Here is a 10650-nt window from a genome sequence, read left to right as displayed (position 1 = left end):
GTGTACTTTCATCAATAAATAAGCAAAAATAAAGCTAAGCCTGGAACAGGAAGGGTTTAGATAAATGTGCCAAGGATGTACAATTAGCAAACTTATAAATGATCTGGTAACAGTTTAAATTATAACCTCATTTTGTTGCTATTGCATTCATATTTATTCTCAGTGCTGGATATTTAAGGCACTCAATGATGTGGGCCTTGATTTCTGGTCTCCACTAAAGGAGTGCTCTAACTTTCACAAGACTTGTATTCTGCACCCCCAAACCAAACTTCAGCAGTATTTAACATGCACACATTTGCTAATTACTCCTGATTATTCCAGTGCTACATCATTTACTTAATAAATACTGGTTGAGACTATCAGATGCCAAGCAGGGCAGGTACTGCTATGGATGAGTAACAGCAGTAAAGTTGTTCAAGACACGATGTAAAGCAGAAAGGTGCATACTGTTATCCTTTTGGCGGCTGCCCATCCAGTAGAAACACAATGTGCAGACGGAATTCTGGCAAAGGAATGGACTGTTCTCTGATGGCCAAGCAGATGCAACAAATGAAATAGGCACAAGCCTGTCCTTGGACAGGTCCTGTTTGCTTCATTCACAAAGGAGAAAAATGAAAGGAGCAACCAAAAAGTGTACATGGTGAAAATATAAAAAAAATCTGAATGGAAATAAAAAAATAAAGATGGTGGAAATACATGGAATAAGTCTAGAGCAGAAGAAAATATGTGGCTGAGATAGTAGAGGGCTGTATGAAAAAGCAAAAAGCCTGTTTACCACAGACCACTCTGACTTCATAGGCGACCTCATGGGCAGCAAAAACAGTTTGAAAACAAGACTACTGATAGATAAGCTATGCAATGTTTAGCTATTTCCTATTAGGTATTAGCACTGGATTCCCAAGGACTTCGACCAAAAATGAAGCAAGTTAAAAAAAAATTGACATCTGATACCAGCATATATTTACTTGTGAGTCTATTCAAGCACAGCTTTGAGGCTTAACAACATCTCCATCTTCATAATATCTCTGCAAGGTAGGTAAAAGCAGTATGATTCTTCTCAGTTGTGCAAGAGAAACAGCTCTAGAGAAGCTAAGTCACTTGTCTAGTCACACAGTAGATGTCAGGGACAGTGCTTTGGTCTCTGGATTACCATCCCAGTGTCATGATGTCTGTGAAAGGTAGCTTGGTTGTTGTGGAAAACTACAAAAACTGGATGCAAAAGGAAAAAGCAGACTTATTTGGTTAAATCCAGTTCCACTGATATCAGGAAAATCCACTGTGTTTAAGAATAAAAGTCAAATCACTGTTTATGGAAACGAATTAGAATACATCAAGGTTTTCTGTTGGGTCTTGTAGGTCTGGAGAGAAACTCTCCCTCTTTGCCTTATATTTTCCTCATCCTCTTTTTACAGCGCTGGTTGAAAACAGGGGAGGACCCCATGAGGCTGTCAGTGGAGTGGGAGCCATAGCTGCTGTCTGAGTCATCAGGGCTCTGGGGGATACCAGCTTCACTCATGCCTGACATGGGCTCCTCGAACACATCGCTGCCCAGCACGCCATGCCCAGAGACGTTGCCTTCTTCACTCTCTTGCGGCTCCATTTTCACGTGGGCCAAGTTCCAAAGAAGTGAAGCATTTACTTCTGTACCTGGGAATGGAAGAAGAATGTAGAACTAACTAGCAGTAAGAAAGGCTGGAACAGGGCTTCTCTGGTTGCACAGTGGTTAAGAATCCTCCTGCCAGGGCAGGGGACACGGGTTTGAGCCCTGGTCGGGGAAGATCCCACATGCCACGGAGCAACTGAGCCCGTGCGCCACAACTACTGAGCCTGTGCTCTAGAGCCCATGCTCTGCAACGAGAAGCCGCTGCAATGAGAAGCCCACACACCACAACAAAGAGTAGCCCCCTGCTCGCCGCAACTAGAGAAAGCCTGTGCACAGCAACGAAGACCCAACGCAGCCAAAAATAAATAAATAAAAAAAATAAATTTGTTTAAAAAAATCTATTAAAAAAAAAAAAAGGCTGAAACAAAGTAGGAGACATGCACCACCCAGGGCCAACTGATGACCTTTGAGGTCAGTTTTCACTCTGATTCTCTACTTGGCTGGAGAATATGGTGGTTATTCTCTGCTCAAACAGTTATCAACTCTAAATATCTTCTTTTCCACTTCCTCACCCTCCTTTACTCCAGCTCATCCACCTCCATTTTCCCTAAACCAGGGAAGTAAAACTATGCTCGTGGAAAGATTCATGGTTCAAAGGCAGGCACAACCATGGGCTCTTAGTCAGGTGTTACATTGGCCTGTCCTTTTATGGGGCTGTCTTGTTTTCCTGCCTTGTGTTTGGGTCCCTGGTCCTCTCTCACATTATGAAAAGTTAATGACCAGTACGAAATGCTGGCAGCTGTTCCCAGACTGCTGAAAAGAGACATGACCCCTACATCTGCAACAATTTCTTTTTGGCTCTCCTGCCTCTGTGTCTTCTAGCAACACTGTTCTGTGGTTATTACGTCTTCCATGGTGAAAGGCTCTCTGCCCAAAACTTTAAAAAATGTGGCCTAATTCTGTTTAGGCTACACTGAAGGACTGGCTATTTGCATCATTTGTGCATTGATGACATGACAATTTATATTTGTAAAGAACTGAGCGTCTAGACTAATTTGCAATCTAACTGACTTAGGGATCAAGTCATCTGGTTCTGAAGGTAATCACAGGGTCTATCTGGAAGAAGAGGCCAGCTGCCTGTAACTGGGTTGCCCTATTTCAATTCCTTTCAGTTCCAACTTGTTGGGGGGTACTTTAGCAAGGAACCCCAACTATTCAAACATCCCTGAGCAATTAACATTACTCCATCTATCTGGAAGTTGCCTTAATCAATTCAGTACAAGCAGCAGGAAAGACCAGAATACAGAGGACAGGAGGCCATCTGCCCACCCAGCTGGGTCAGCTGAATTAACTCTGGTAATCACTTATTGCGTCTACATCCTAACTAGAAATAATTTTGAAGAATGTCTGTAAAGCTCTGCTAGTCCTTTCTTCCTTAATTACAAAGAGAATGTTGGTATCTGTAGATCAGTGAAGCTATATTCGTTTTCAGACTTTCCATTCTCCTGCCCATCCCCACTTTTGTTCTTCCATCTCCAGAGTTTGAATCCAAAACGCAAGAAGTACTGAGACTGGCAGATCTCCCAGAATCAAAATGGGTAAGTTGTTTTCTCTTACTTGAAGCCTGTGGTGAAGCCTCGACCTCCAGGTTAGATGGGAAGCGTTCACTCTGAGCCCCAAGGACTCCCATGGGCAGTGACTGGTCTCCAGAAGCAAGGTCAGCCTCCAGTTCCTCACTGACAGGGAAGGTGATGTCGCTCACAGGTTCCTCCTTGATCTTTACAGGTTTAGTGTCCTCTGTGGCCTTCTCAGGATTGACAATCCTTTCGTACTCTTCAGAGAGCTGCTTACTAATCTGTTGGCAAGCAAGAGTCAATTTTCCAAGTTAAAAGCAAGTTGGATAGTCAGCTTGTGGCATCCACGGAAAAGCCAACAGAATATGAATATGCATAAAACATCACTGCCAAAGGAAGGAATGTGAGTTTGAAATTCGTAAATGACAGAGACATGTAAAGAATATCTGTTTAGCAGAGAATGTGTATGTCATTAATTAAAAGGTACATAAAGGTGAAAAATATTTAGACTATTATATCAGAACTGGGACAAAAGATCACATTTTTAGCTATAAAAATTAAGATTTGACATAGGTACCACAGGTGGATGATGAACACTGTAGGAAATCTGGGTCGCTTAGCAAAGACAACTGGGTGTTAAGAATTCCTTACCATATTTTAGATTTGGGGAAACCGAAACAGTGAACAAAATGCCTCAGGCCACAAGGGTTGAAGAGCTCAGATATTTCTGTTTCTAACCAAAAATGGTGTCTCCCCCACCACACTCCACCCTTGGGCAGCATCACCTCACTCTGTTTTGTTTCTTTCTCATAGCACTTAACGCCATCTGAAATTATTTTGATTATTATTTGTTTACTTGTTTTTGTTTCCCTCTCAACAAGAGTGCAAGCTCAAGGAACTTGTTAACTGCTGAATCTCATAGTGCCTGACTCACAATAGGCACTCAATAAATATTTGTTGAATAAAAGCATGCTAACCACATGCTATAATTTCACTGACTAAAGGAGACCCCTGAGTCTGGCCACGTCAGTGATGAGGCCAGTGGAACACAGCCAGGGCCGAAGAGGAAAGCAGGGTAAGTCCACTCTGTTCCAAGACCCTGTACTCTGCACCCTAGAGCAAGTGTTAGGGATCCTGCTGGACACCCCTAGATTACACATCTTTACCCACTTCTCCTCAGGGTCCTCTCACCTGCAGCATGTAACTGTGATAGTCCTTGATGCGGTGCTGCCAGAACTTCTGGAGGGAGAGCACGCTGCCAATGCCCACTTCATGGAAAACCTGCTCCATCACGTCGGGGAAGGGAGTCTGCCCCAGCCGGGCCTCCTGATCCACAGCAAAGCGCAGCAACTTGGTGAACTTAAGACAATACTCGTGTGCCACATCAGTTAGGGTCTCCAGGACACTTTCGTTAGCACACTCAAAGCCTGCGTGGGCTAGGATTGTGGCCACTGCCTGGTAGAGGAGCTGCCGGCAGGAGTGCCAGCTGAGTTCAGTCACAGGTTCCCCTTTTCCACTGAAAGCGGAGACATGCTAGTGTTATTAGTGCTCTTGCAAAGGGGTGACCTGTCCTGTCTCCCTAGGAAATTTACAATCCCAATCAAACCACCGGCTCAGCTTTCCAGGGGAATTCTAGGCAGGTTACATAGCCCAGTGCCATCTTGTTGCTGTCAGGGCATGTCTCAACAACCCACAGTCATATCCCTGAGCTGCTCCAATTACATAAAGTTTGAACAGGCAATAGATGCCTGTAGTAAACAGTATAAAAGGGTATCTAGTGAAAAGGAAGTTTCCTTCTCCTTATAGCAACTGCTGGATTTTGATCACTTTTAGGATATGATTAATTTTAAGAGTATAGCTCAGATACTGCTCAGTGGTGCTCTATTTCACCAGAACATAGGTTCCTCACATGCTGGGCAATATATGGACTTCTAGAAATTCACAGTCCCAATTAGGAGATTCTTATTTAACTACAACAGACCATTTGTAAAGCTGGGAAAGGAACTCAATTTTATAAAAGCAATTTAAAACATATATAGCTTACAAAGCATTTTTATCCTGTTTTATGCTGTGAAGTGGGTAGGGGTCCATATTTCTTCATATTCCTATCCGGCAGGTGAAGAAAATGAAGTTCAGAGGGGCTGACTTGCCAAAAGATTTTGGGTATTATTAAGTGATAGAGCTTCTGCCTTTAGACCCCATGTTCTTAATAATACACTGTTTTGCGCCTAATCACTATGACAAAGATCCTAATCTTTCCCAAACAAAATAAAAAACCTCAAAAAACTGTCTGGTCTCCTAAAAATAACTTTTAATGAGCTCCTAACAATTTACCCACTCTCCCGAAATTTCCTATCTTCTGCCTCCCTCTGACAAAGTAAATAGATAAAAAAAAGATAGGGTACAGAAAATTACTTTTCCCTGGTCCATACTTGGCATGCGTCACCCTGTGCTTGCTGTACAGAGTGCCTGAGGAGCTGCACACCCATGCTGCTGTTATCTGCTCAGTAGCAACTACTGTAATTCACATAATAATTGGAACATAAGAAAACCAACTGCCTAATAACTTTTCATTCACTGTTTGCATCATCGTTTCCCATGGCCAGTCTCTCTGGACCAAAAGCTAAAGGCTTCAGAAGTGCCTAATAAACAGAGCTAAATCAGTATTGCTTTGCTTAATATGTGGACCCATTTCAAAGGAACATAATTCTTCCCGTACCCCCATAGCTGATGCAAATTATTTTTGTACGCCATTTCTTAAATATGTATAAAACAAACTACGTTTAAACTTCTGATGTTCACAGAATCTTCCTAACAATTAAAATTAGAAAATTGTCACAAAAGTACAAATTCTAAATAATAGCATCAATTTAATATGAAGGACAATATTATTTTGTTAAAGGTAAATTGCTCTCAAAATGTAAACTTGGTACTGATTCCCACAGAGTAAGTGTGTTGAAGTTAGGCACATCTATACTAACACGGGGCAAGCATGTAACGACACAGTTCTCCCTCCCTTTTTCACTATTCCAATGTCTTCAGAGCCTTTGATTAGACAATACACCATGACATTTTCTGGCCTTCATCTGGCCCAACTGCAAGCCTTACTTAACAAGTCTATTTCTGTTCTTTTCTCATTAGTTTGGGACAATTAAAATAGTAGCAACTATTATCATCAATAGGCAGATGCACTAAGTGATATACAATATTACTTATGTAGTATTTTTGCCAACATTTCATTTGAATCTAATCTTGAGGAAATAATCAGCAAATCCAGTCTGATTTGGGAGAGCCTACAAGTGACCTAAACTCTTAAAAAAGATTAATATCATGTATTATAAAAGGGGGAAGCTATTCTGGCTTAAAAGACACTAAAGAGGCAGAGAAAGACAAATACTGTATGATATCATTTTTATGTGGAATCTAAAACAAACTAGTGAATACAACAGAAAAGAAATAGACTCACAGATATAGAGAACAAACTAGTGGTTACCAGGGGGGGAGAGCGAAGAGGGGCGGGGCAAGATAGGAGAAGGGGATGAAGAGGTATAAACTACTATGTATCAAATAAATAAGCTACAAGGATATCTTGTACAGCAAAGAGAATATAGCCAATATTTTATAATAACTTTAAAAGGAGTATAATCTATAAAAATATTGAATCATGATGTTGTACACCTAAAACTAATATAGTATTGTATATCAACTATACCTCAAAAAAAAAAAAAGACACTGAAGAGGTATAACAACCAAATGCAATGTGTGAATCTTTGTTAGGTCCAGGACTGGGAACAAACATACCTACAAAAGATATTTTGGAGACAACTGGAGAAATCTGAATACAGACATATTAAATGATAGTATTTAATTAGTGTTCATTTACTTTGACGTGATAATGGTTATTGGGATTGTGTAGGAAATTTCCTTATTCTTAGGATAAGTTGAAGAATTTAGGGGTGAAAGAATGCTGAAGAATTTAGGGGTGATATATTGCAATGTCTGCAACTTTAAAATATTTGGCAAAAAAGGTCTTATGTGTATATGTATATATATATGTTTGTATATTTGTGTGTAAATGTGTGTATATACACTTACACATACGTGAGAGAGAGAAAGTAAATGTGGCAAAATGTTAACAATTGGTGAATCCAGGTGAAGGGTATTTGGGTGTGTGTCATACTATTATTTAAACTTTTCTATAGGTCTGACAAAGTTCAAAATGAAAAGGAAAAAGTAATTATTTGGCACCAAATGCAAACTTTCACACTGAAACCTAGTAGTAGCCCTAGGTTATAAGGCAGTCATTCAGAGGACCTGGAGCAGGGCTTCTCAAATTGAAATATACTTATGAACATTCTGGAGGTCTTGTTAAAATGAAAATTCTGATTCAGCAGGTCTGCATTTCTAACAAGCTCCCAGGTGATGTTGATGTTGCTGATCTTGGACCGGATTTTGAGTAGCAAGGATCAAGAACATTTTTCTATTATTATTTCTTAAAGTATGTTATCAAAATGAAAATACACAATTAAAAATTCTTGTATAGAACTTGGAGATTCCTAATAGTATGAGAATAAGTCCATGAATCTCATTTTAAGGGCACTGAGCTAAACCCATATTATACCTTTTAATGAAACAGAAGGACTAGACTCTGAGGACTATGTGACCATGGCCTATTTTACAAACTAGTGTAGTACTTACTCCTAGTAAAGTGCTTGGCACATATTAGGCACTCCATAAATATTTGCTGCATCAGAAAATAAAAAAATAACAGACTCTGGATTCGGAAGATCAGGGTTCAAGTCCTAGACTTCCCACTAATTACCTGAGCAACTTTGGCCAAGGCAATTACTCTCATCCTCAGTTTCCTCCTGGAAATGTGATTACCTGCTTAACACAGTTGTTGGGAAGATTTTCTGAGAAAAGTAAGATATAGCAAAGCCTTGCCTTACCGATAAAAGTCACTCTCTGGGTCACTGTGCCGGATGTGGAATGGGGCGCTGGGATTCTTACAATCTAAAGGAAGGAGGTCATCAGGAAGAGGAGGTGACCCAGGGCAGGACGGAAGAGGCTCACTCTCTTCGGTCTTTACACCTTCTGTCTGTTGCTGGTTCTGGGCCTGAGCTGTGGCAATGAGGTTACGCAGACGTCGGTTGTGCTGGATCAGCTGAATGGTGTGGATGGTGAGGCTGCATGGCTCTGAGGGGATATCCAACATAGTGGGGGGCTTGGGCTTGTTGGCTGAGGGTTGGTGCAGGGGTGGGTCATGGACTTCTACCAGTCGGAACTCCCGAGGGAGCAAGTCAAAGGAACTTCTGTTGGTCTGGCTTGATGAGATTGGTATCTCTCCCCAGTATCTCAACATTTTGGAATAAGAAAGGAAGCGCTTTCAAGTTAAATATAGGTGATATCCGAAAAGCAGTGTTTTAAAATCTCTAGCAACTGCAGGTTATGGGCTTCTGTAGTGAAAAATATGAAGTCTAGCCAGTTATTTACATAAAAAGTAGGCAGTTCAAGACCACTTAGAAAAATGTCAGTGTCAGCAACACTGTAGGACCAAGGATGTTCTCCCTGAAGAAATTAAGAGAAATATAACTGTTAGATGCCAGTCATCACAATCACACACTAGGACAATTCTTACTGGACTGAACCACAAGGTAGAGTTTGGGTCATCAGTAGATTAATAGCTGCAAGAGTATCGGGGGCTATAGTGTCCATATTTTCCATCTCACCCTACTAACTCATCACGAGAACTGCCATCATACCCAGTCCTGAACGATTTGCAAGGCAAATACTTCTCAGAGTATCTTGACACATCTGTCCTGGATTAGTAGGAGAAAAGGGAATAGAGTTAAAGATAGGAAAAGGTGGTTCTTTTTTTTTTTTTTGATGCAGCTTGTAGGATCTTAGTTCCCTCGACCAGGGATAGAACCCAGGCCTGGGCAGTGAAAGTGCCGAGTCCTAACCATTGGACCACCAGGGAATTCCTGAGGTGGTTCTTAATTTGTGAATGCCAGGCATGGGAACCTTTAACTGGTCCTGGTGGAAAAATTTATGAACCACTAACCTAAACGGTCTTATGCATTCAACTTGACGTATACAGGGAAGAATCTGAGATATCTGCTGTCTCCTAACAAATATCCCTTCCTTCAGTCTCTCCTTATATCTAATCTACTCTCTACAGTAATGCTAGAATTAATATTTTAAACTCATTGCCTATTGGAAAAAAGTCAGTCAAAATTTTTTTGGTTTACCATTCAACAACGTTTACAGTCTGGCTTCAACTCACCCTTCCAGATTCATTGCCCATATGTCTCTTCAAATTCAACAAACATTTACCGAATGCCAGGTATCATGTGAAGAGATTAAGACTAATGCAAGATCCTTACCCTGAAGTGAGGGAGAAAAACATAAAAAGGACATTTCAATATTAAAATGTGTGGTAAGAGCTGTTCTAGAGACACAGACCTGGTGCAGTGAGAAAACACAAAGGAGGAACTTCCTGGAGAAAATGATCACTTTAGATCTACCAGTATCAGACTACTCAGGCTGAGAATGCCATGCATTTTCACAGCTTAAAGATGTGATCTCTGCCAGAAATGCCCTGACACCCACCACATCCCTGGCAGACTTGTATTCATTCTTAAGTATGGCTTAAGTCACCACCCTCTATCACCTCCCCAGTACAACTCCCTTCATCATATTCTCACAGCACTTTGCATGTCTCCATCACAGCATTTATCCCTATATTTAAACTAGTACTTATCTCAATTTTATTCTTCCATCTAGCTCTCACAACTGTGATCTTAGTACAGTGAGTGCCTACTACATGCCGGGCTTTGCCTTTACTGTTAATTCCAATCTCCCAACTTCTCTATGAAGTAGATACTATTATTACCCCACTTTGCAGATGTGGAAGCTGAGGCCTACTGTCTTGCCTAATGTCAGAAATGGCTGAGAGGGAAAATCAACACGGCCAGGCTCCAGGGCCTGCACTCTTAACAACTACACTATGCTGCCTCATTAATTGGTTTCGGAAAGAATAAAAGAACAAACGAATAAATGAATGAACCAAGTGACAACAAAAATCGCCCTCTCCCCTAGCTTCACCGAAAGGAGCACGAAGGACAGACACCAAGCACAAGCAATGCCCAAGTCCCTAGGGGGGGCTCCTCCGTCACCGTCAGCAGGCGCAGGCGCCAATCACAGGGTCCTGGGGTCCCCTAATGCTGGGGCAGCCATGACACAGGGACATCTGGACCTGGACCGAGGCAAGGAGGCTCCACTATGGACTGCCACGTCGCAGGTGCGGGGCTGGGCGGCTGTACGATTCCGAGAGGCCCGAGACAAGGGTCGCGTCAGGCCCGGAAAGCTGGTGTGTTGATTAGTGATTCAAGACTGCCGGAAGCGCTTATTCTCAATCAGGCGCTGCCACAGGAAGTCGTTATAACCCAGTTGCAACCTCTAAAGATGTCC

The 10650-nt window shown here is 41.6% G+C and overlaps 1 protein-coding gene across 11 annotated transcripts; it reads right to left on the bottom strand.

The window, feature by feature from the left end:
* Nucleotides 1-937: 937 nt before the first annotated feature.
* On the bottom strand, nucleotides 938-10590 carry SUPT7L (SPT7 like, STAGA complex subunit gamma). Of its 11 annotated transcripts, none has more exons than XM_067703392.1 (7): nucleotides 10356-10590; nucleotides 9429-9564; nucleotides 8907-8996; nucleotides 8127-8745; nucleotides 4369-4693; nucleotides 3221-3458; nucleotides 938-1647 (listed from the first exon to the last, which is right to left on the bottom strand). In XM_067703392.1, exons 4-7 carry the CDS (start codon nucleotides 8537-8539, stop codon nucleotides 1385-1387), a joined length of 1239 nt encoding a protein of 412 aa, XP_067559493.1. In that variant the 5' UTR covers nucleotides 8540-8745; nucleotides 8907-8996; nucleotides 9429-9564; nucleotides 10356-10590; the 3' UTR covers nucleotides 938-1384. The 11 variants fall into 11 exon arrangements, with proteins under 11 accessions (XP_067559493.1, XP_067559495.1, XP_067559497.1 ...); XM_067703394.1 differs by having other exon boundaries at nucleotides 8940-8996; XM_067703396.1 differs by having other exon boundaries at nucleotides 9464-9564.
* Between the last annotated feature and the right edge of the window lie 60 nt (nucleotides 10591-10650).

The sequence above is a fragment of the Pseudorca crassidens genome, chromosome 14 (genome assembly GCF_039906515.1).
Source record: "Pseudorca crassidens isolate mPseCra1 chromosome 14, mPseCra1.hap1, whole genome shotgun sequence".
Classification (NCBI taxonomy): Eukaryota; Metazoa; Chordata; class Mammalia; order Artiodactyla; family Delphinidae; genus Pseudorca; species Pseudorca crassidens.
Note: the sequence above shows the minus strand (reverse complement) of the source record. Positions and strands in the feature narration are given on the sequence as shown.

Excerpts from the sequence above, each read along its gene's own strand:
- SUPT7L (XM_067703391.1), bottom strand. The coding sequence starts at position 8,539 with ATGTTGAGATACTGGGGAGAGATACCAATCTCATCAAGCCAGACCAAC. Across the intron at positions 4,694-8,126 it reads CCAGAGAGTGACTTTTATCG|TGGAAAAGGGGAACCTGTGA; the intron begins GTAAGGCAAGGC and ends CTCCGCTTTCAG. Across the intron at positions 3,459-4,368 it reads ATCACAGTTACATGCTGCAG|ATTAGTAAGCAGCTCTCTGA; the intron begins GTGAGAGGACCC and ends GCTTGCCAACAG.